The sequence below is a fragment of the Aulonocara sp. 'chitande type north' Nkhata Bay genome, linkage group LG7, assembly GCF_057382095.1.
Source record: "Aulonocara sp. 'chitande type north' Nkhata Bay isolate Kocher_YH1m ecotype deep benthic linkage group LG7, A_spYH_male_GT1.1, whole genome shotgun sequence".
NCBI lineage: Eukaryota > Metazoa > Chordata > Actinopteri > Cichliformes > Cichlidae > Aulonocara > Aulonocara sp. 'chitande type north' Nkhata Bay.
In genome coordinates, this window is record NC_141350.1 from 3,524,211 (window position 1) to 3,537,035 (window position 12,825).

At 41.9% G+C, this 12,825-nt stretch overlaps 1 protein-coding gene across 1 annotated transcript in view; it reads right to left on the reverse strand.

Annotated features, from left to right (window-relative positions):
- The window catches only part of tmtc2b (transmembrane O-mannosyltransferase targeting cadherins 2b), an 82,737-nt gene extending 70,768 nt beyond the window's left edge, over positions 1-11,969 (reverse strand). The window contains exon 1 of the mRNA XM_086298005.1: positions 11,510-11,969. Coding sequence (XP_086154131.1) covers positions 11,510-11,592 — 83 coding nt within the window. The 5' untranslated portion in view covers positions 11,593-11,969. The remainder of the gene's footprint in view (positions 1-11,509) is intronic.
- Between the last annotated feature and the right edge of the window lie 856 nt (positions 11,970-12,825).

Genomic DNA, 12,825 nt, shown 5'->3' on the forward strand with positions numbered 1-12,825 from the left:
AACCTGAACCTGACGAAAAGCAGACAGAAATCCTCAACCCTGCAATGTTAAAATAACTGAAGCAACGGAGCATTGCTCGAACACACCATCTAAATGCAGCAAAGGTTGATTCACAAACATCGGAACCAAAATACAGTCCCGATCAAAGGTTTAAGACAACTTGAAAAATGGCAAAAAAAATCATCATATTTCGCATGGTTGGATCTTAACAAGGTTCCAAGTTGAGCTTCAACACGCACCAAGAAGGAAGGGGAGTGAGACAAAAGACTTTTTTGAGCATGCAATTTATTGAAAACAATGCTTAATACCATGTTGCTTTTTTTTAGCAATAATGTAGTTAGAGCACTGGCATCTACATTACCCGTGTTTAGTGCATTTAAATTGAACTCGGGTTGGTTTTCGTCCCTGAGCACTCAGGTGTGGACCAAAACAACTGCCCCAGACCCTTTACAGGACGTGGTGATGGTGCGGCTCAGCTCGAACTCCGGTGCGCTTCGTTTGAACGTGATCCGACCTCGATGTGAAGCGACTACCAGGTGTACATTACAAGTACTATAGATGTGTCACGCTCTGTACAGGCTAGCAGCCATGAAATGAACATAAATTCTGTGTTTTCTAAATATTCTCACACACTGTAATTTTTAGTGGAATTCACTTGGATTTTTCTCTGTGTGAAAACAAACCACAGAGAAAAGCTACAAGTTTACTAACTCATCAGCTGAAAAGAACTATAGGTGTGAAAAAACCCTTAGACTATGAACTTTTCTTACTTTGAACTAATGAACTTTGTTCATTATTAAAACATGGTTCGAAAATGACAAACACTGTAACTGCTATGATGATCAATTTAAACAAATAAATGAACCTACTGTATCTGGCAGCTTTGTTTAAGCAGGTGACTCGTATTCAGTTTGGAAGTCACGAGTGCACTGACAGACGTGATTTTCCAGCAATACAACCAAGACACTGGATAATTTAGCTGGCATATTCATAACAGTCGGGCTTCTTTGGGATCACCAACCGTGAATCCTCTGACCTCATTCCTCTGTCTTCTTACCACTTGAGAACAGCCAGAACTTTGAGAGCATGTAACAGAGCACGTACAGCCGTAATGGGATTGCCCAATTGGTTCTGACAGGTTTGGTGCACAATGCTGCAGCAGTTTTCTGCTCTGTTCAAACAGTGACCTCTGGGGTCTTGATTCTTTGTCCTTCATAAACAACAGGACAACACAAACGGGGATTAATTCCCCTCTATTTGACGACAAATGGTCGCCTTCACTGGGTCCAGGGAGAACAGAGGGAGCACACAAAGCTTTCTTTTTACAACGAACAAAGGTGCTGGCTCTGAACCGGCCAACTTGTGTCATAACCTTATCGAAATGAGCCAGTGCTTCTTGCCACAGAGATGGTGAGGCACAGTGAAAAGAAGCCTTTTCCTCTTCATTGATGAAAAGGCCAAACTATAGCATCCCTGTTGGATATGGGGGACAGGGAAGTTTTTGTTTCTAATAGCTCGGGGTTCTCTGCTTACACGCCCTCATCCATAGTGCTGTTAATCCCATTAATATGAAGAGAGCCAAGAGCCTGAGAGTGGCCGTGGCTTAAGAGCCATCAGCCAGCATTAGCCCTGGAAATCCAAACCCTTGTCTAGACCCATTGCCAACTTAGCCCAACAGAGTTTAATCATCTGAGACATATTTACAACGACGGCAGCAAAACCTATAGCTGCCCTTTACCAATCGATGCGCTGATTCTTGGCAGCGTTAATGCCTTTCTCACATCACTGAACTGTGGTCGTGAATGTCTGCCACACAAAACTGACCGTGGGTGGGATTTAGACTGGTATTACACATTGTTTAAGGCAATTAGTGTGTGTGTGTGTGTGTGTGTGTGTGTGTGTGTGTGTGTGTGTGTGTGTGTGTGTGTGTGGTTCTGTCTGCAGTACACTGTGCGTGCAAGATCTATTAAGCAAGACAGTCTGTCAACTTTAATTAAACAGCCAGCCGAGACAATGAGAATACTCAAAGTGGACTATGGTCATCATCTTGTGTTGTATTCTAAAAACTGATCTCTAATGCCTCAATCCACCACCAGGCAGCACACCCGACAGCTACATATGGACCATTTTTTATCCCACTGCATGGCAGTTGGGTGATTACCCTGCTTCAGAGCCTGATTATTTTAAAGTAGCTATAAAGTATCTCGATCTGGCCTGGTGAGAGCACAGAGGTGGCTTTCAAGGACTCGTGGGCATGCTATATATTCATTATCAGCTTCAATCTTACAATGAGACAATGTATTCCCTTCATTTTAGCATGCAGATATCACAGCGTGCCATTTGATTAGGAGCATATCAACTATTAGAGGTATTTAAGACTCATGTATGTATCGTGTTTCTCCAACGTCTAGACACCATCTGGACCTGTGTGTGTCCAGAAGCGAGGAAGGAGCATGCTCCCTGTGTAAGATGGATTACATATTAGGTTTAAAAAAACCTGGTTTAGCATTACAGCCTTGTTGGTGTGCACAACCTAATCAGATTTAGTAACAATTAGAGCAGGGCGATATGACCAAAAATATTTATCATGATATACATTTGAAAATTTGCGATAACGATTAGGGCTGAACGATATATCGCATTTGCGATAATATCGCGACATGATCAAGTGCAATTTTCTAACCGCAAAGGCTGCGATTATACTCTGGACATGTCCAAATTCATGGGCTGCATCCTCCTGAGGCCGCATTTGTAGACCGATTACGTCACAGCGACGTGCCGAAGGCTGTCCAAATTACTACCATATCCCAGAATTCATAGCGCGGCCCAGCCAAACTCCAGTTTCCAGCAATGGCGGCCGCTACTAAGTTTTAAAATTACTCATACTAATCTTTCTGGGTCACAAAATAAACTTTTAACATATTTTCAGGCGAGAAAGTAGTTGTGTAAACATCAAATATCTGCTCGGTTTATCAAGATATCCCATATTTGCAAAAGTGCTTCGACGTTTTCAGAGGCGTCTGCTACCCACCAGCTCGACAGCTAGCCGGGAGCTCGAGGGTTACTGATGCGGCCGAGAACGGCACAACTCCCGGCACATCATTTTCAGATCACCGCGGAGTTTCGCTGCTCGGGTTAAACGTGATATATAAGTCACTTAGACAACCTAAAAATGTTATTGTTGGGCTTTTTTCAGTGTTTTGTTTGTTCGTGAGTAAATCGGTTTGGCTGAGATTAAAGTTATTAGATTAGATAAAATAAAACTTTATTAATCCCCCGGGTGGGTTCCTCCTTGGTTTTCACACAGCTGACTAAACGTCAAACAGAAAACTTATTAAACAGAAGTATGAGACAGTCGAGAATTTACACCAGTGTCTGGTTATATTTTAGATAGCAAGAAGCAGACGGCCGAGTTTATTAAACTCCACCGAGACAGCGGTGACGCTAATCAGAACTAGACCGTCCAATTTCACGCCTTTAAATTTTAAAGGCGTGTTTGTGTGTGTGTTTATACAATTGCTATTATGTTTGCACTTTATGTGTAATGTTACTGACTGCAGAGATCAGTAAGATGTGTGTATTTTTTATTTATTAGTTTTATTTATTTAATATTATTTTTTAATTGAATGACTGTCTAGTAGTTCACAGATGTCGAAAAACTGAGTGTGGTAAAGCCACTGATTTTTTTTATGTATATTTCTGCAATCTGCACATTGTACTGACTTTCATTTTAATGTTTACACCAGGGTTCCTTGTCAGCACTTTATGCTCAGATGTTTGTAAGCTAAAAATAAACTATTGTGTATGTTCAAATATACTGTTGTGATTGAAGAAGTTAAATAAAAATGTCAGTCATCAATTCACGCATCACCTCATGTCATCATAACAGAGGTCTGTCTTCCAGGAAAGAATAGTTTAAAATTAATGTAATATAGTATTGTCCATACTATATGATGTATTGCTTGTCTTTGTTTAATAATACAGAAGACAAAGACCTTAAAAAATAATCGCATATCGCATCGCAATCGCAATATTGGGGCAAAAAAATCGCAATTAGATTATTTTACATAATCGTTCAGCCCTAATAACGATATAACTGGTGATATAATTGACACGAGACAAAATACTTTACACCTCCACAACTTTATTAGTGCAAACCCCCCCCCAAAACATCAATGTATTTCCACTTAAACAAGCAGCTTTTTTAAGTGCATTTACCGTAATTGTCGGGCTATAAGCCGCTACTTTTTGCACAAGCATTGAACCCTGCGGCTTTTAGTCAGGTGCGGCTTTTCTATAGATTGTCCGTGATTTTTGTCATATCGTAAGACGATTTGTTTTGTTTGTTCCGCTGTTGTACGGCACTACGTTGCCTGGCGGAAGGGCATGTGATCAGACACACAGTATCGGGGTTGAAGAGTGGTATGTTGGTCACATGTCCATCCGCCAGGCAATAGTGCCGTACAAGTAGCGCGAAAAACAAACTTCAAAGTAGCGCTACGCGTTCAGCGGGAGGCGTGGATGACGAGCGGCGATAAACTTGCCGCACATGCGCAGTGCCTTTGTTTTCATACACACATGACGGCGACACAGAATGAGAAGAGCGAAAGAGGATCGTTGAATGAAACGGATGAACCAGAATTGGCTTGTAAAAATGCTGCAGCTTCAGTGGTGTGGAACTGGTTTGGCTTTCGTGCGTCAGATACACAACAAAGCACTATTTTTGGTAGCGCATGCTAGCGGGCCGTCGTTATTACCGTGTTGTTTGGAAAATACGGCACACTTAAAATCAATCCTTTGATTTTTCTGAAAGTCGACAGAGCCCCTTATAACCCCGTGTGCCTTATGTATGAACTCTGGTTGTGTTTACTGACCTCGAAACGATTTTATGTGCACGGCGCTCGAAAATCTGTCAAATGTTTTAGTACGACTTTGCTAAGCTACGAAGCCGCACCGCTTGATGGATTGTCGGAGCATTACGGCTGTCGTAGTCAGGAGCCTCGCGGAGTGATACGCACTGTGCTTCAACATAATATTACCGTATTGTGTGTGTATAACCTCTTTTTAGGTTTTGTGGATATTATACATGGTTATGCTGAGGATATGTCGGCCAGTTTCCACTGGAAATGCCTTTTGGTTAAACTGTCAGCGAGGAATTTGCTTGTTTAAGTGAAAATACATTGATGGGGGTTTTTTTGCACTAATAAAGTTGTGGAGTTGTAAAGTATTTCGTATCAATTATATCGTCAGTTATATCGTTATCGCCAATTTTCAAATGTATATCGTGATAAATATTTTTGGTCATATCGCCCTGCTCTACTGGATATTTTAATAGTTGTAAGAGAAATTCAAGGCCACTTTGTTGTCATTGTTTTCTGAGGCTATACTCACAGAACAACAATGCTATGAACTAAATGCTGGGCTGGAGTTTATCCCAGCTGGCAGGGTCCACCCTGGACAGGTCACCAGTCTGTCAGCGAGAGATAGAAAACCTTTCATGCTCTCATTCACACCCGTGACCAATTTAGGATAAACAATTAACCTAACATGCACATCTTTGGACTGTGGGAGGAAGGCAGAGTACCAAGAGAGCGCCCGTGCAGGTACGGGGAGAATACACAAGTCTTGGCAAAATTGAGAATTTATCCTCTAAAGACCATGAATACGAAAACCAAATTTCACAGCATTAAATTCAAATTGATTCTTAATCCGTCTTGCTGAAATCTGCTTTGTATTTAATTAACAGTTAGTGGTTTACAAGAAGTCACACAAAGCATTGTGGGGAAAAAAAAGTTTCCAAAAAATCCCAAACGTCCTCAGACCGCAAACGCTGTACAGGAAGTTGTGGCTGAAGCATTCAGTGCATCAGCAGGTCCTGCCGTGCCACAACCACACGACCGTTTGCTGAATGTTTTTTACTGGTTCAACCACCAGAATATTCTTTGTGTGCATTTTTACATGTTAGGACATCCACCAATGAAACGCTTTCTCAAGTTTAGTCTCCATTGCATGTTTACAGATATGCAGGTCTTTCTGTCTTATTCCCCCCTTTCTGTCCTCACCACAGTGAATGCAACATAAGAGCCAACATTTTTTAAATGAACTTCAGGAGTTTCGGTGCAGTAACAAAGATGCAGCGTGGCCATATTCTGGGCCCAACGACAGTGTGTAGGAGTGAGAGTAGCATCGTTTCTACTCAGCTGATTCCTATTACCCTGAATATGAACTCACTCCATCCAAGACGCATGCTTCGAGCAATTCTGTGGGGTTTTGTTGGAAAGAAAAGAAACATATCAGAACCCCTCATTAATGGTATTTTTAGAAACAAACGAATTTCTGCCAGGCTAGCTTATCTTGCAATTGTGGTGAGAGAGAAAATAACAATTTCTACCCTCACTGGCTATCTGTTGGAAAACGAGAACTTGGGAAAATTGAGATCCAATCTTTCTGTGGTTGAAAGTGAGCCGATCTTTCCGCGCTGGTGTAAAGGAGTCATGTTTTAAAAGAAGAATCTTCTTTCTTCCTTTTCTCTTTCTGGTACATTTGAAGGGAAATCTGAGAGATACTGTAATGAAGATTTCAAAAAGTTGTCACATTCACCGCACACTGGCAGCGCTCACACGTGGAATGTCAACAGACTCACACTGGAGCTAAAAATCTGTAACTGATAATCAGAAACATTCCTGCTAGAATATTTATTAGAGAAAGTGTGGAGCCACCAGGAGTGAGTAGGATACCTCCCACATGTCTCCTTCCTATCCTGCCAGCAGATTATACAGTCTGGCAGTCGAAGGAAGGAAATGCAGGACCCAAGGTTCTTACCGTTGACAACAGAGTCGCACTGAAGAAAACCATTACAGCTCTTTCATCTGTGCTTTTTTTAAAACGAATTCTTTGCATTCTTAACTTGATTTAAATTTGCAATATACCTTTTTTAAATTTTTGTTCTAATATATTTGCGATAACTTTGAAGATAAGAATCATTACATATGTTAATGTCCATAAAATTTCAAGATCACAGAGTCTTTCAAGTCAAACGTGAAGGACTTTGACCCAGGAGATTGGGGTTCATGTTTGTTTGCATCTATGACTGCTGGGTTAGGATTAGGTTAGTTTTAGGAAAAGATCACAGCTTTGGTAAAAACAGACCTATGATTTTTTGGGTCTATTTTAATGCTTTCTAACACGTGTAAATGTTTACCACATGTTAGAAAAGCCCTGGCTGAGTGGAGAACTCTTTCCCGTTAAAGGACATTAAGTTAAAAAGACTTAATATGTAAAGTTTTATTTAACTGAATTTAACAGAACAGCACTGCAACCTAAAACTAACAGATTAAAGAGTTCTTCACATTTACACAGAAGAGCTTTAATTTTCTTCAACTGAATTGTTCGGGAATAGAGGAAACCTGACTCCAATATTATTTCTGCCTCACTTTTTCAGTCTGATACTTGGTGCTGGGAAAAGCAATCGAGGAATATGAATCTGTTGTGATGGAAAACCATATAAGAGCGGTGAGAATGAATCAAAGCAGCTAATCTGAAGGCCGTAACATAAATGATGAGTTGAAAAATGCTGGAAAGCTCTGTGTATCACAGAGTCAGGTGATAATTATGTGCACGTTTGTCATTTTGGTTGCATTACACAGATTCGATCTATTCTAAACAGTGATTATGGCCCCTTTGAAAAACTAAATACATGAGTTTTAATGCATTATATTATTTTGTCTATCTTCACTGACTGTCAGCATGAACTCTGATGTCTCCATCCTGGCAACTACAAGCAACAAACAACCTACATTTGAATCCACTTCAAATGCTCCCCCTGAAACTGGTGATGGGAGAAAAACCCTAAACTGCTTACCGAACGAGACCATCTGGAGACGCTGGATGATAGAAGCCGGGGGCCTAAAGGTTTTTGGGGGGGTAGCTGAAAGGAAGAGAGACGGAGGGAAAAAAAGATGCAGAGAGAAACAGCAGCGTAGCTACATCTACGAAACCATGTCGTGAGTCCCTCTCTGCAGGCAGGACGATAATTACAGGGCGCAGGCTAAGAAACCCTGACTGGGAAAAAAAGAAGAGATATTCAGGCTGCTGGGTTGCCGCCCTTGGGCCCTCAAGATAACCACAATGCTAAGCAGCAATCCTACAGTATAGGCTATGAGAGTAGGGTTCAAGATCACTGCAGTGACACTGTGCCAAAGAAGAGACAGCTATGGACAAGCCTATACTGGGGCAGGTAGGTCAAAGTATTCTGGTCTCCACCTCAGAGGCCAGATTAAGGTTGTCTACACGTCTCTGAAGTTAAACTTGAAGAAAACTTGAATTAATCTGAACTAAAAACAAATATTTAATAGTTTCTTTTTCCTTCACCATATTTACTATAACATTTGGGTGGTGTCAACATGAGTCACCACCCAAACCTCACATAAACTGCCTCAGCAAAGCAGCTTTTGGTTCTGCCCTCAATCCCAACTTCTCTAATAAAACTTTCAGTGCGTGGAGCTGTACGATGACTCGCCGTTACCAACTGTCTGACCATTATAAATCACTGGCCATGCCCAGGGAGGCTGCGTCCTTCAGCGTGACCCACAACCTTCACACATCCTCACACAGTCAAATTGTACACCATAACACGAGGCTGGAAAAATGAGGTGGGTGCAGTTCATCACATCCATCAAACTCCTGACAGTGAACAATAATCCATAAAGCCAGTGTGTGTGTGTGTTTGGGGGGTGAAATATATCTTAAAAACAGTCCAGTGTTTACAGCTACTAAATGGAGAAGTTGGCAGCTTTTTAAGCTTCATTAAAAACACCGTCACCTTGATTAACCTGCGCTCAACAGGTTTTTATAACCGAATAAAAGAATCCTGCAATCAAACCACGGAGGTCTTTTCATTATCACGCGAGTTCCTGGTGCACACGGCTTACAGGGAGCCGCAGAATATTGCACCAGTATTTCTCGTCTGACGTTTATCTGAGCTCTCCCATTCCTTCGCTCAGCCCTAACTGTAGATTGCAGCAGTGCTGATATGAACTACATGACGTATGATTCCCATTTTCCAGTACAGGTGTCAAAGCTGTGTATGTGCTAATGATGACTGTGTCCCAGGGAGGGAAAGGAAAAGCCCCCTCCCCGCGGGAATTTGGCCGTGGCGAGCAGGTCGCTTCTCCACGCTGTCATTCGTATCAAATGAGGGGCATTACCGGCTGCAGGGTCAGAAAACTGACTTGCATGGAATTATTTTATTTAGACTCTGGACAAAAATAATTAAACATGTGTAAACAAAATTTTCCCCTCTCCTTTTAAATGTGAACTTCCTTGGTTACCGCCTTGGTTACCAGGCATAAAGTTATTAATGTGTAACCACTGAACACACATATGATAAGACGCATGTGACCGAGGCACTCCTGATACCATGAGAAGAATGAATTTGAAGAAAACAAAAAAAGCACTGCTACAAAGCGACTATGAATCCTCAGGTGTCTCTTCTATGGCATCTTTGTGCCTCCCAGGCATTTTATGCACACTGCAATCTTGAATTTTGATTTTAAATCACAAACTGATTTAAGTCTGGGCATTAGTTTCACAGCCAGCAGCAAAGGAGAAACACAATCTATCTTTTCACCGACAGGAATCAATGCCGCCTTGTGAAAAACAGCTATATTTATTTTTTTCTCCTCAGCTGTTTACCATAAAAAGTTCAATCGAAGCTATAAATCTTTATTTTGGGGCATGCCGTCGTTATATTCTGTAACTCTGGTGTCCTTTTAGTTTATGAAAAACAATATCTGAATGATGCATAAATTAGTGTCACAGTGTAAATAAATCCACTCTAAAGGCTGCAGGGTGTTTAGTAATGGCAAGCTCGAAGTCTGATTTATTGCCATTACAAATTTAGTATTTTCCATAATGACAGCATAAAGACATCATCTTTTTTCAAACCTAACCCAGCATTAGCAAGTCAGATCAGTTTGTATGCCCAGGACTGTTGTACTTAAAATGATACAGCACCGCCGCACACACCCTTCCTCTCTCCTCCCTCCTCGCTCTCGGTGGAGCCCAGGGGGGGACAGGAGACGGCTGCTAATTGCAAGCCTGGAACACACGGTGTTAAAAACAGATAACGCTGGATGTGACAGATAGCCTGCAATAGAACAAGATGTCAGAGACAGAATACTGTACGTCAGAGCAAAACCCCGGCTGGGATGGGCGAATTCGGTCACTCATCTGTTTCACCAAAAAAGCCAGAAAAAATTTGGAGCCAAACTCCTGCGGTAATAAATAATTATTTTACAATTATGTTAACATCTCCTCATAGAATTATCAAGGTTTGGCGTCTGTATTACATTCAAACTTGGAGGGGCTATCCAACAGCCGGCTCTCACCTCTCCACCTTCCTATCATGTAAGTGTGTGAATCACCCGACCTAAGCACCAAGTGCAAAACTCACAGCAACACACAACTGTAAAAGAAAAAGTGTCACACTTTCAGCAAAGAAAGAAAGAAAGAAAAAGACCAGGGGGGATGTGCTCAGCAGGAAATGTTCTATATCCAGAGCAGTGAGCAGAGATGTGCAGGAAATACACCACGTTCAGTGTTTGTACACTAAGCTGTATTCTCTGTGCGTGCTTTACTCTTTAAGACACATATAATAAATGCACAGCACTGCACAATATTCTGTTCAGAGAAAAAGCATCCCAGACTGACAACTATGAATACTGGCTGTAGTAATATTGATAGGATGTTGATACAGTGATAGGAGCATAAAATGTGCATGCAGCTGACCTACATCAAGGCAATGGATGGAGAGTAAGGAGCCGGAGGCACTGACAACCATTCAGCCATCAAATATCAAAAGGCCAGCTATGAGTAATGCATTTCCCTGCATAACAGCGACTGAGCCCACAAACCAATGAAATGGGTTACAACGTTGCCTCTTTTAAGTAAATGAATAAGAAAACGCTCTGCACACTCGTGCATGTGTGGAACTGCTGCAGAGATATGAGGCACGTTTTTTTTTCCTGTTGGGATCAATTGATTCCCCAGCACATCTCAAGACCTTGAGACTTTGAAGAAGTTATTTCTGAGGCGTACGGGCGCGCTGCCTGACTACACTTTTCAACTTACGGAAAAACAACAAGCTGTGATCCAAGACAGATCAGCTGTATTGTTGAAATATTAGCCCAAAGGAATTATCTTTCAAGGCAGCTGCCACACATGTCACAAACAAGCACGTGTCTGGACTGTGGACTCTGACAGTGACTTTCAAAGCAGTGGGACATTTCCATCACTCAGCTTCTCCTCAGAGCACAAACTACCGATACGTGATACCTGCCTTCAAGCGGACTGTTTGTAGTGATAGACACAACGCTCTGTTTTGATGCTGACGCAATGAAATGCCTCCTTCCTCCAAGTTGTAAATCATCGCTTCTCTACAGAACTGATGAGGTTTCCTGCTAGTGGATACAGCACCGTGCGTTTGGATGTCATTCATTCACTCAAGTACCTGTCATCGTAGCAGAAATCGGCGCCCAGAGTGTTGACATACAGGACCAGAGCCACGGCGCCGCACAGCAATTCTGCAAACATTTCTGCCTCGCACGCGCGCGGGGAAATACTAACAAAAACAAAACTAAACAAACTGGGAAATGAGAAAAAATAAAGAAAATTAAAAAGATGCAAAGCGAGACACAGAGAAGCAGCGAGTCCCGGTTTCTAGTCCCTCTCAGTCCCCGTCTTTGTCAGGATGTCTCTGCGAAAACAAGTCCATTCTCTCCCCCCCATCATCCTCGCTGAAGTGCGCAAAGTGGATAATCCATAGGTGGCTTTCTTTCTAACCCATGTTGGGTCTGAGCCCGAGAGCTTTTTATCCCGCTGAGAGTTGGGCAGGAAATAAAACACGAGCAGCGTTTCGTGGATCTGTGACAACACACGCAGCACGCCTCCCTGACACAGAGGAGGATCAGCCTCTGATGCTCAGCGGCCGCTGCTGGCTAAACGTCGCGATTGAGACAGAGGTCAAGTCAGACAGTCTGGAATTGTCCAACATCCGAGTAGACTTTCAAAATAAACTTTCCAGTGAGCAGCGCGAACAAAAACAGGTGTCCAAGTGCATCTAAAGGTTGACAAAAGAACACGGTAGCCTTATTTAATGAAAGTCCTGCGATGTAGTGTGAGGATGTAGATGAGCAGATAAAACAAGGCGTAAAAGACACATAACTGCTTTTTGACCACACATGAGGTTCATTTTAACAAAGCTTTATATTATTCAGTGAGCTCCCCCATATAGGATTTTTATATATAGCCTACTCTTTTAATAATTAATATTTAGTTTTCTAATATAACTTCATTTCTGTCAAACCTTAAGATTTAATATGGACGATTAATCTACTTTCCTTCCGCTCCAAACCTTCGCATTTCTGCAAACTTGACGCAGCTATGCTCCTAACACATGTGGTTTGAGAGAACCCGAGCGCATGCGCACCTCCCCTCCTCTAGAAAGGGGATAAATCACACTAGGTGGGGCTGAGAACCGCTGGTAGGGGTCACTTAATACCGCTAAGAGTAGTCCATAATGTCAAGGTGGTCCTTAGAGTGGAGTTCGAGGGTATGCTTCATGAACGAATATCATATTAAATTTCATAAAACCTGTCACTGTAATCTGTGGCGCTCATCTAATATCTACAAAAGACAATAACATATAATATATTTGCTGGCTACAGCTATTATTGCTTACGTAGGAGAATTAATAATTAAAGAAACACAGGCTTGCTTGGCTGTAAGAAATATTCCCTCTACTTTAAATGTGGCTTCAGTTTGCTG